Source organism: Ursus americanus, chromosome 1 (genome assembly GCF_024610735.1).
Source record: "Ursus americanus isolate L20-20 chromosome 1, mUrsAme1.1.p, whole genome shotgun sequence".
NCBI lineage: Eukaryota > Metazoa > Chordata > Mammalia > Carnivora > Ursidae > Ursus > Ursus americanus.
In genome coordinates, this window is record NC_142127.1 from 75,713,049 (window position 1) to 75,725,940 (window position 12,892).

Here is a 12,892-nt window from a genome sequence, read left to right on the forward strand (position 1 = left end):
GATGTTTAGTATGATAACGCAACTAGTTTAAGGAATGTGGAGGTTTATTTACATCAAGTTCAGATAAAGAGATAAAAGGGGACTTGAACACGCAAATAAAGGGTATGACTTCAGCAGTGTATCTATGAATGTGTCTTTCAAACTGACCTTATCCACAGTGAAAGACCAGCCAAACCAGCCTTCAGATAACCCTTCTTATTAGAAGAAAGGCTAGACTTCACCTCTAAGATCGCCCTCCCACGCAAATTTTCCACCTGGCAGCTAAGAATTAAACACAGACTTCCGATCATGGCGCCGCGCACGTCACTTTCTCCCTTTTCCCCCAGCAAAATCCCACCCAAGTCGACCTGATCCCTCAGGAGGTGTGCAAAGGCTGCAGGGCGGGGGTAGGGGGTAGGGGGGCGGAGAGGAATTCCTTCTCCTATCCTGGTTGCTTGGGTTTTTGCAATTCAAAAAACTGACTAAACAGATCCTTTCCAGGAAGCTTCGGTACCAACAGGACCTTTTCATTTCTTTGGGTGCAAAGTCATTCTTTACTCTGGGGCAGCAACTCCTCACCGCAATTCTCCTTTCCCCTGTCCTAAAAAGCCCCTAAGGCCCACAGCCTTTGTGAATAAAGGCCCACCCTCGAAGTGGAAACCGCGCGGCAAAGACAGAGACGCATGTACAACGGGACAATGTATGGAATTTAAAAGAGTTTTCTTTCTGACTTCGCATCCTTTCAAATGTCCAATATTTCTGTCAGCTAAGAAGGGATACGGTAATGGGCGCTTGAGAGAAGCAGCACACCGATAAGAGCAAAAATACCAATTGAGGGTGGTCTCTCCAATTCCAGCTTTTGTTTGAGTCAGTGAGGGGAGCCCAGGGAGGCCAAGGTCTACTGTTCTGGGAAAGGAGGGTTTTTCTGGATTCTTTGGGATACGGAGAGGCAGGCTCCGGCCCCAAGAAACAACGAGGGCAGTTCCGCCCCCTCCAGGCTTTACTCCAGGAGTCCCGGAGGAGACCGCGACACCTCAGTCCGAGGCTAAATCACCCAGCTCGGAGGAGTTTGCCAAGGCTGGACAAAAGATGTGGCCGCTCTCTCTTAAACACACACACAGATCCCGAGCGTGCACATAGGGAAGGTTTGTGTGTGTGAAAGAGAAAAGCCATTGCTGCCCACTGCGGGATGCCGGCCCCACCCTGCCCTCGGCGGCCGGGGTGAGATCGCCACGCGAGGGCCGCGGAGTCGGTCTCAGCCAGCCCCGGAGCAAGGGGCGGGGCCGGGCGGGGCCGCGAGCGCGCAGGCGCAGTGCGGGCTTCCTCGCGCCGCCGCCACTGCTGCCGCCGCCGCCGCCGCCCGCGCTGCACCACAGGCCCGAGACAGACAGGGCCGGGAAGAGCCGGAGACTGAGGAGGAGGCGGAGGCGGAGGCGGAGGCGGCGGCGGAGGCGGGGCGACTCCGGTGACCGGGAGCGCCGCAGACTGGCAGCTGCGGCGACTCCCCCCTTTGTGTCTGGTCTGCTCGGAGCCACTGGAAGTGCTTCCCGGAGGGGTGCGGGGTGTCTCTCCGCCTCGTCGCCCACCCCCCTCCTCAGCTAGCTACCTACCTCCGCCCTCCCGCCGCCCCCCGCCCTCTGCCCGCGACGCCCGAGCTCCGCCCGGAGCCCAGAGCTGCGGGAGAACGAGGTGGCGGCGGCGGCGGCAGCGGCTTCTTCGGGGTGGGGGGTTGTGATTCGCTCACAGGAGCCATTGACGGGAGAAGACGAGGCTTTTCTTCGTGGAATTTACCTCAGGCAAGATCGAGCGGCCGCAATAAAAAAGAGAGAGAGAGAAGCGAATCCGGGAGGGCTGGAAAGGGCAGCTTCCCGCACCTCCCCTCCGCCCGCGGTCTCGGGGAGCTCCGGGCCCTGCCTGCTGACCCTTCCCCTCCCCCGCTTCCTATTGCCCCTCAGCCCTCCGGCCGGGCCCTGGCAGAACCTCGCAGGATTGTTCGGCGAAGGCTTGAAGGCTGTGTGGGTTTGTCCATGGAGGCAGGCACCTTTTTCGATCCAGTGGAGGAACAGGGTTTGTTGTTCTCGAAATCGGAGTGAAGGAAGCACCGAAGCGAAACTTAAAAAGGAATCCTGCCCTCCCGAAGCCACGGGCGATGCGACTCGTGCCGCCGGGCGCCGCCGCCGCCCGCCCGGCTTCGCCCTTCGCGGCAGTCGGGAACTTGTTCTGATCCTCAGCCCCGCCATCGAATCCCCGCTCTCCACCCCTCTGCACCCTGGATATGTTTTCTCCCAGACCTGGCTATTTTTTTGACATCGTGAAACTACGAGGGAAATAACTGCGGGGCTTTCTTCCTGTCTCGCTGCTTCTCCACACGGACATGCCTTCAGTTTGGGTGGCCGAGGCACCCCTTCCTAGGCGAATGAACCTCTCCAGCCGCGAGGGAGAGAAATGAAGGGAATTTCAGCGGCGGAATGAAAGCTGTGCAGCTAGGTCCTCTCATCTGCCATTTGTCCTTGCAAACTGCATTGTAATACCTACGGGCCGGACAAGTAAGACGAGAGCGAGGACCAGTCTCCCGGCCTTACCTCTCCGCCCGTGTTTACTTTCCATATTTCTTTCCTCTGCTTTCCTGCTTCTCGGCTGGCCCAGGGATGACTTCTTCGCTGCTGCGGCCCCGGTGGGTGCCGTCGCTCCTGTGGACCGTCCTGCTGGTCAGCACTGCGGCCGGTGAGTAGCCCCGGGCGGCGCGTAGGGCTTTGCCCCTGCGGGTGGCGGGCGAGGGAGCCCGCAGAGGCCGAGGCCTGCGCTCTCCCTTCGCGACGCGTCCTGCGATCGCTGTGTAGGGAACCGTGTCCGGTACCTGCGCGCCTTTCCCGTTCCTTCTAGGGAAATAACCCTGCATGTTTTTGTGTAGTTTCGAATCCCCACTCCCATATCCCCCCTTCCCCATCCCCCACGGGGGGGAAAAGACATATTGGGTGTGGTATCTTGACATTTTTAGCTGTGAGGTAATGCAGGGATTAAAAATAATATTTTAATCGCCATGAACAGTGTCTATTATGAGATCTTTGGAAACAGAGCTGTAGATTTTTTTTAAACAAATAAGCGGATTTGGCTTACAGTAAAAAGAACATCAACTATAGAACACACTCTTTAACCTTATTTTTAGATTTAGATCATTCTTTGGGAATCCATGTTACTTTCATTATTCCGAAATGTTACGGAATGAATTGGATAAATGTTGAGGAAGCCAGAACTTTGAGATTCTTAGTACATTGTATAATACTGTTAATTATTGTCGTAAGTATTATTTTGTTCCAAAGTATTTTGGTAATTCTATTTCCATCTTTTCAACGTAAATACACTCGTATTTTATATGCTCTTGGAATTACTATTGGGCTTAAAAGTATTTTCGGTAACTTCATATTTTAGTCATCTGGCATCTATTGGCTTACCTGTCATTGAGACAACTTTGACCTCACATCTCCACGTCTAGCATATTTGAGTCCTGAAAGTTTCTTTGACATTTTACTAAGCTTAAAGGGAAATGGTAGTCATCCTTTCCTTAGGATATTTTCTTTTTAGTTCCCAGATACCTTAGAGAAAGCCTCACTTATGTTTACAGTTATTTTTCAAGCAATCTTTTGGTGATACGCTTTTAGAAATTTTTGGGAGTGAACTGTACATATAGTTCTCAAGTTTGGTGTAGGATGGCCAAATAGATTATGCATTTAACAACGAGTAAAGGACAATGTAACAGCTTTCCAATTACTTTTTAAAATTTTACAAGTGTGTACTTTTCACATTCAATACATTTCTCATTGCTGTGCTTGACACCGATGTTGCTTGCTTATTTCCATTTTAAAAGTATGCATTGGGAAAATTCTGAAAGAAAATTTGAAGTTTCCTTTAGTGCCTTTGATATTGGTTGATTAATGTCTATTATGTTTATGGTAAATCTATGTAGTTGTATTAAAAGAATTCGAACTTCTGAATTGAATGTATTTTGAAACTGGCATTTTAATATTCTTAAACATCACAATTCCTTTTATGATAAAAATGAACAATTTTTTCTAGGTTTCTTTATATTGTGTTAGCGATTTAAATTCTCTAGCTGTAAGTCTTGTGATTCCTGTAAAATATGAAGAGAGTAAAATAAAAGGTTTTAGGCTTAAGCAGTCATTCTATGAGCAGAAATCTCAGAACATAGACTTTGCATGTTCTTTGTTATTCTTAATCTTTTTAGAATGTAGATTCTCATTTATAGTTGACAGGCTTATCATTTTGTGATCAGAACTGATAACAGTAAGGGAAAGAACGTTGATTTAAAAATACATTTAATTTGTATTTGGTAAATAAAATAGAATAATGTCCCTTAAAACGGAGGGATTGAAAGAATCACTACTTAAAGTGGTTTTAGTCGTCTTTTTTTTTTTTTTTTTAGTATTACATAGTACCAGATGCCAAAATTTGTGAAGCTGGATTTCAGAGCTATAACGATAATAATACTAGCTAGTGTTTATTGAGTGCTTGCTCTGTGCCAGCAACTATTCTAATAGCTTTACATATATTTTCTCATTTGATCCTCATGACAATTCTATACTCCAGGTTTAATTATGTTCTTTTTACAGAGAGGGCAAGTGAAGTACAGAGAATTTAAATAACTCACCACAGAGTAAATTGTGGAGCCAGGATTATAGCCTTCATCCTACCTTATAATTAATGATAACAACAGCTCACTCTAATTGGGAACATAAGATAGAGTAGTGCCTTCACTAGATCAGCCTTTGAGAAGAAGTAGGGACACTTGACAGGATCTTCATTCAGCACTGGTTATGCAGATGTCATGGTTCTAAATGTGTAAAACTTTGCCTAATATTGGAGTGGCTAGTACAGTTTCATTAGGTGCAAGGTGACTAGAGAGAGCCTGTGTGAACTTGGGATACGTAGATATAGTAATGTAATCAGACAGGTGCACATAGTGTTGCTGATAGGAAAAAAATACTGGAAGACTGGCTGATATCACATCCCTGTTTGGGGGCATGGATAAATCCTTTATTTCTTTTGAATCCCTCTTTCCCACTTACATTATCTAGTTCTTAGATTCCTTAATCCTAAGAACATTTTGTATGCAAAAAATGAGAATTTATAAAAAATGTAAAGTGTTTGGTTTAAAAATTAATTCTTAATTTTAATAAAAATATATAATACAATGCAATACTTACCGCAGAATCAGCTTCTGTTAAAATTTTTTTTTGGAAAAAAGTTGTCATTCTTTATTTAGGTTGTAATGGCTACAGATAACATATGTAACCCTCTATCCCACCCTACTGTGTGCAGGCCCTTGAGCAGGCTCAGCTACCCTTTCCTCCAGTGTTCCTGTTTTCCTCCTTGTCCTTTTTGCCAGCCTTGGTGGCCTGGGAGGCCAGGGAGCCCATGACATTTCAAATAGCCTTTTTGTTGGGATTCACTCCTGGAAGGTTCTCCAGAGCGTCTGAAGGAACTCGGGATTCCGCATCACATCATAATCCTTCTCCTTCTTGGCTGGCTCAGATGTCTCTAATGGCTGGACTGACATCAATGTCAGTTGAATCTTCCTGCATTTGAAATAATTCACTTGATTAGGTTGGCTTGCTTTCTTTCTTTCTTTCTTTCTTTCTTTCTTTCTTTCTTCTTCTTAAAAGTAAACTCTGGGGCTTGAACTCAGAACCTTGAGGTTAAGAGTTGCATGCTCTACTGACTGAGCCAGCCAGGTGCGCCTCACTTGATTAGATTTCAGTTTTACATCTCTTTAGGTGCACACACATTGTCTAAAGGAAAATTCATCTATTTAGTTAGGGTTCTTGAGCACTGAAGTTAATAAATATTGTTGGGGAACTGGAAATTTAGTAATCTTTATTTTTGTATTAATGTGGGCTCTGCAACAGGGTCACCTGTGGGTTTTTTATTTTTTTTAAATATTTTTATTTATTTATTTATTTAGCAGAGAGAGGGAGAGAAGCACAAGCAGGGGGAGCAGCAGGCAGAGGGAGAGGGAGAAGGCTCCCCACTGAGCAGAGAGCCCCTTGCAGGTTTCCATCCCAGGACCGTGGGATTATGACCTGAGGTGAAGGCAGATGTTTAACCGACTGAGCCACCCGGGCCCCTGGTGTTTGTTTGTTTGTTTGTTTAATATTGATTATTTGAGAGAGCACGAGCAGGAGGGACAGATGGAGAGGTAGAGAGAGTCTTAAGCAGACTCCGTGCTGAGTGCAGACCCAGATGCAGGTCTCCATCTCATGACCATGAGATCACAACCTGAGTCAAAACCAGGAGTCAGACACTCAACTGACTGCACCACCCAGGTGCTCCATCACCTGTGGTTTTTGATAAAATGTGTATCTCTGTCACTATAGTCTAGATGTACTGAAATGATCTCTCTGGGACCTACATTTTTTTAAAACTTAAAACCTGAAAGATTCTCCCTTAGGCAAGTTTGAGGACCACTGATTTATATAATCAGTCTTAATTGTTTGGATTTTTAAAATATTGTGATTCAGTTGACTTTTGCTGCATAATATAGCTCGTAACCACAAAATCATAGTGACATACAACAATAAGCATTTATTCTGCTCCATTTTTCTCATTCTTCAGCCCAAGCTGGAGGGAAGGGTAACATCTCACTGGGGGAAGCTTGTCTCATGGCAATGGCAGAAGTACAAGAGGACAAGCCCAACCCCACCAGCCATTTTCAGATTCTTGTTGCTCTGACATCCCATTTGGCCAAGACCAAAGACAAGGAGTAGTGAAGTACACTCTGGCTATAATGAGGCTATGGTAATATATGGACATGTGATACTATTGGTGGGAAATGAAGAATTGGAATCTTCAGTCTACCACATATGATCAGGAAGATGGTCCAGGAGGGGAGCTTTTCTTACCATTTGAACAGGGCCAAACTCTTTTTTTTTTTTTTAAAGATTTTATTTATTTATTTGACAGAGATAGAAACAGTCAGTGAGAGAGGGAACACAAGCAGGGGGAGTGGGAGAGGAAGAAGCAGGCTCATAGCAGAAGAGCCTGATGTGGGGCTCGATCCCATAACACTGGGATCACGCCCTGAGCCGAAGGCAGACGCTTAACCGCTGTGCCACCCAGGCGCCCCAACAGGGCCAAACTCTTAATTAGGCTTTTGTATAAAAATTATACCAACTTTGATCTCTACAAAAGCCTATCCTAGCATGTGGGGTGATGCGGTCGTAGTGGTGTTGGTGTATACGAAATGTGGGGACAGATTTATTTCACACAAGGACAATAGCTTTCCTTCATTAAAGACCAACTTTCTTAACACAGAAAGAGAAGAAATTGAATATTGATTTCTGATGAGTAAATTCTAACTATAAAAGGTACAGAATGAAGCCAGTGTAAATTAGTTAATTTTATAAATGGCCATACACTTATTTTGTCACTTACTCATTTATTGCCTTTCTTTTGAATATCAGTTTTATGTATTTGCTTTGTCCTCCTAACTGATAGTTGCTTCTTGAGGACATGGTTCATACCTTAAACTGTTTTGTAATCTATCATATTGCATACAGATAGAAGAAGGTGTTTAAGAAATACTAAATGAATGAATAATAAAAAGGAATTGGAGCCAGGAAGTATTCTAAGATTTCTTACTCAAATTATCTATTAGTAATTTGTTCTTTGCTTCCGTTCCTTCAACTATAAAGTAGTTTAAGTGGTGTAGTAAGGAGACTCCTGTCTTGAATTAATGAGACCTGAACTCTCTGTGATTCTGGGCAAACAAATTACTCAACATAGTTTTCTCTGTTATAATATTATGGGATTGGACTAGATTATGTTTGAAATGCAGATTCATGGGAACCACCCTAGACCCACTTAATCTGAATATCTAGACAGTTTGGGAGTTTGCATTTTGTTTTATTTTATTTTAAGATTTATTTTTATTTATTTTAGAGAGAGAGAATGGACATGCATGAGCGGGGAGGGGGGCAGAGGGAGAGGGAGAGAATCTCAAGCAGACTCCCCACTGAGCAGGGAGCCTGATGCGGGGCTCCATCCCAGGACCCTGGAATCATGACCTGAGCTGAACGCAGATGCTTAACTGACTGAGCCACCCAGGTGTCCTGAGACTTGTTGATGAAATATTTATAAAAGAAATAGTGCTAAACTAAATTAGACTAGGTAACATTGATTTGGTTTTAGTTACAAATTAATATCCCATGGAACATTCCAGGTGGATAAATAGCATACATTAAATTTCTATCTATTAAAGAAGAATTATATTCTGATTTGATTGATATCTGCTAGAAAAAAAAATATATGAATTCATGGATTTTGGCCATCTTGCATAGTACTTATACCCCTTCACCTATTTCACCCATTCCCCACCCACCTCCCCTCTGGTAATCATCTGTTTGTTCTTTATAGTTAAGAGTCTGTTTTTTGGTTTATCTCTTCTTTCTTTCTTTTTTTTTTTTGTTTCTTAAATTCCACATATATGTGAAATCATATGGTATTTGTCTTTTTCTAGCTTACTTCATTTAGCATTATACTCTCTAAATCCATCCCTGTTGTTGCAAATTGGGAGATTTCATTCATACACGCGCACACACACACACACACGTGTACATATACATACCACATCTTCTTTAGCCAGTCATCTATGGATGAATACTTGGGCTGTGTCCATATCTTAGCTATTGTAAATAATGCTGAGATAAACATAGGGGTGCATGTATCTTTTTAAATTAGGGTTTTTGTATTATTTGGGTAAATACCCAGTAGTGGGATTACTAGATCATATGGTAATTCCATTTTTATTTTATTTTTTAAGATTTATTTATTTATTTTAGAGAGAGGGTGCATGTGTGAGCGAGTGCATGGGGGGAGGGGCAGAGTAAAAGGGAGAGAGAAACTTCAGTAGACCTGCACTGAGTGTGGAGCCCAATGTGGGGCTCCATCTTACGATCTTGAGATCACAACCTGAGCTGAAACCAAGAGTCTGAGGCTCAACCGACTGTACCACCCAGGCACCCCTATTTTTAATTTTTTGAGGAACCTCCATACTGTTTTCCATAATGGCTGCACCAGTTTGCATTCCCACCAACAGTGCAAGAGGGTTCCTTTTTCTCCACATCCTTGGCAACACTAGTTTCTTGTGTTTTTGATTTTAGCCATTCTGAGTAGTTTTAATTTGCATTTTCTTGATGATAAGTGATGTTGAGCATCTTTTCATGTGTCTGTTGGTTATCTGTATTTCTTCTTTGAAGAATGTTTGTTAATGTCTTCTGCCCATTTTTAGTTGGATTATTTGGGTTTTTTTGGCGTTGAGTTGTATAATCTCTCTTTCTTTTTTAAGATTTTATTTTATTTATTTGAGAAAGAGAGAGCAAGATCGGGGGGAGGAGCAGTAGAAGAGGGAGAAGCAGACTCTCCACTGAGCAGGGAGCCCAACTTGGGACCCAGTCCCAGGACCCTGGGATCATGACTTGAGCCAAAGGCAGACACTTAACCAGCTGAGCCACCCAGGTGCCCCTGTATAAGCTCTTTATATATTTTGGATACTAACCCTTTATTGGGTATGTCATTTGTAAATATCTTCCCCTATTCAATAGGCTGTCTTCCAGTTTTCTTAATTGTTTCCTTCGCTGTTCAGAAGCTTTTTATTTTGTTGAAGTCCCAGTTTATTTTTGCTTTTGTTTTCCTTGCCTCAGGAGACATATCTAGAAAAATGTTTCTATGGCTGATGTCAAAGGAGTTACTGCCTGTGTTCTCTTCAAGGATTTTTATGGTTTCAGGTCTCACATTTATGTCTTTAATCCATTTGGAGTTTATTTTTGTGAATGGTGTAAGAAATTATTTTAATTTTAAGGTAAAAAATGTCAAGGTCAGTTTCAGTGTACCCTTTGACCCAGTTATCATACGTTCTGAATCAGTCAGATCTAGGTAATGCCATTTTAACTTCTAGTTAGTAAATCTTGTAAAACAGCTTTACTGAGATATAATTCCCATATCATACAGTTTACCCATTTAAAGGGTAAAATTCATTATTTTGGTATATTATTAACTTTAAAAAATTATGGTAAAATGTATATAGTTTATATTTGGCATTTTAACCATTTTCAAGTATACGATTCAGTGGCGTTAATAACATTCACAATGTGGTGCAACACACATTGATGTGTGTCACCAAAACATTTTCATCACCCAAACAGAAATTCAGCCATCAAGCAATAACTCCCATTTTCCCCCTTCTCCCAGCCCCGGGTAATCTCTATTCTATTTTCTGTCTGTGAATTTGCCTACTCTAGATACTTCATGTAAGTGGAATCATATAATATTTGTCCTTTTGTTACTGGCTCATTTTGCTTAGCATAATGTTTTAGAGTTTATCTATGTTGTAGCATGTGTCAAAATTTCATTGCTTTTTAGGACTGAATAATATTCCACTGTATATATATGACATATTTTGTTTATCCATTCATCTGTTGATGGACACTTGAATTTTCACCTTTTGGCTACAGTGAACATTGGTGTACAGTATCTGTTCCAGTCCCTGCTTTAAATTATTTTGGGTATATACCAGGAGTGCAGTTACTGAATCATCTGGTAATTCTGTGTTTAGTTTTTTTTTTGAAGAACCACTAAACTATTTTCCACAGTGGCTGTACCATTTCACATTCCCAATAGTAATGTACAGGTGTTCCAGTTTCTCTACATCCTTGCCATCACTCATTGCTTTCTATTTTGTTTTTGTAAAATATTATTTGTTATAGCCATCATAATGAGTGTAAAGTGGTATCTCATTATGGTTTTGATTTGCTTATTTGATTTTCCTTATGATAAATGATGTTGAATATCTTTTCATGTGCTTATTGAACATTTGTATAACTTCTTTGAGGAAATGTCTATTCAAGTCCTTTTTCTTCTCTTGAATTTACTTTTATGGAGATATAATTGATATGTAACATTGTATAAGTTTAAGGTATACAGCATATTGATTTGATACATTTCTTTTTTTTTTTTTTTTAAAGATTTTATTTATTTATTTGACAGAGAGAGAAAGAGAGACAACCAGTGAGAGAGGGAACACAAGCAGGGGGAGTGGGAGAGGAAGAAGCAGGCTCCCAGCAGAGGATCCTGATGTGGGGCTTGATCCCAGGACTCTGGGATCACACCCTGAGCCGAAGGCAGACGCTTAACGACAGCCACCCAGGCGCCCCTGATTTGATACATTTCTATATTGCAATAAGATTGCCACCGTGGTATCAGCTAACACCTCTGTTATTACATCATGTAATTATCATCATTGTGTGTGTGGTGGGAACAATTACGATCTAGTCTCTTAGCAACTTTGAAATTTATAATACAGTATTGTATATAATCACTGGATTATATACAGGATTTATTCATCTGCTGGCTGCAAGTTTGTACCCTTAAACAACATTTGTCTATTTTTTAATTGGATTGTCTTTTTATTGTTGAATGATCGGAGTTCTTTATATATTATGAATATTCTCTATCAGATAGATGACTTCCAAATGTTACGGATTGAATGTTTGTGTCCCCTCAAATTTCATGTTGAAATCATAACCTCCAAGGTGATGGTATTAGAAGGTGAGGCCTTTGGGAGTTGATTAGGTAATGAAAGTAGAGCCCTCATTAATGGGATTAATGCTCTTATGAAAGAGACCCCAGAGAAATCCCTTCCTCTAACCACTTTTGTGAGGTTACAATAAGAAGATGGCTATCTAAGAAATGGATTCTCACCAGTTACTGAATCTGCTAGCACCATGATCTTAGACTTCCCAGACTCCAGAGCTGTAAGAAATAAATGTTTGTTGTTTAAAAGACACCCAGTCCCTGGTGTATTGTTAGGGCACCATTGTTTACTCTTATTCTCTAGGTTTCTGTCTTTTTTCTTTCCTTTTTTAACTGTTTTAATAATGTTCTTTGATGTACAAAAATTTTTAATTTTGATGAAGTCCCATTTATCTATTTTGTTGTTGTTGTTTTTACATATGCTCTTGGTGTCATATCTAAGAATCCATTGCCAAATCCAAGACTGTGAAGATATATTCCTATTTTTCTTCTAAGAGCTTTCTGGTTTTAGCTCTTAATGTCATTGATTCATTTTTTTAAAAGATTTTATTTATTTCTTAGAGACAGCATGAGTGGGGCAGAGTGGGGGGAGAAGCAGAGGGACAGTGAGAAGCAGACTCCCCACTGAGCAGGAATCCCGATGCAGGGCTTGATCCGCAGGGCTTGATCCGTGGACTCCAGACTCCGGGATCACGATCTAAACTGAAGGCATATTCTTTTAACTGACTAAGCCATCCAGGCACCCCTGTCATTGATCCATTTTGAGTTAATTTTTATATGTGGTGTGAGACAGAGATCGAACTTAATTCTTTTGCATGTGGAAATCCAGTTGTGCCAGTACCATTTGTTGAAGAGACTATTCTTTCCCCATTGAATGAAATTGCCACTCTTTAAAAAAAAATCAGTTGGCCACAGATGTATAGATTTATTTCTGGATTTCCAATTCAGTTCTATTGGTCAGTCCTTGGACCTTTATTTTCCAATGTGTATACTTACTCCTTTGGTGATCTCATCCATTCTTATGGCTTTAAAAGTAGCACATAGAGGTTAGCAAGTTTCAAATTTATTTCCATCCCAAACCTCTTTTCTTGAAATCCTGTTGCAGGTAACCAACTGTGTATTCAGCATCTCCACTTAGATGTTTGATAGTTATCTCACATTTAATGTGTCCCTGAGCTGCTTCTATAGGCCTTTTTCTCCCGTAGTCTTTCCCAACTCAGCAAATGTCTGTCATTCAAATTGTTCAGGCCAAAAATTGAAGATATCCTTGTCTCTTCTTTTTCTTTTTTCACCCTCACATCCAATCTGT

The 12,892-nt window shown here is 41.8% G+C and overlaps 1 protein-coding gene across 1 annotated transcript in view; it reads left to right on the top strand.

Annotated features, from left to right (window-relative positions):
• The first annotated feature begins 2,569 nt into the window (after positions 1-2,569).
• BMPR2 (bone morphogenetic protein receptor type 2) overlaps positions 2,570-12,892 on the top strand; it is a 184,487-nt gene continuing 174,164 nt past the window's right edge. Inside the window, exon 1 of the mRNA XM_045806523.2 lies at positions 2,570-2,703. Coding sequence (XP_045662479.1) covers positions 2,628-2,703 — 76 coding nt within the window. The 5' untranslated portion in view covers positions 2,570-2,627. The remainder of the gene's footprint in view (positions 2,704-12,892) is intronic.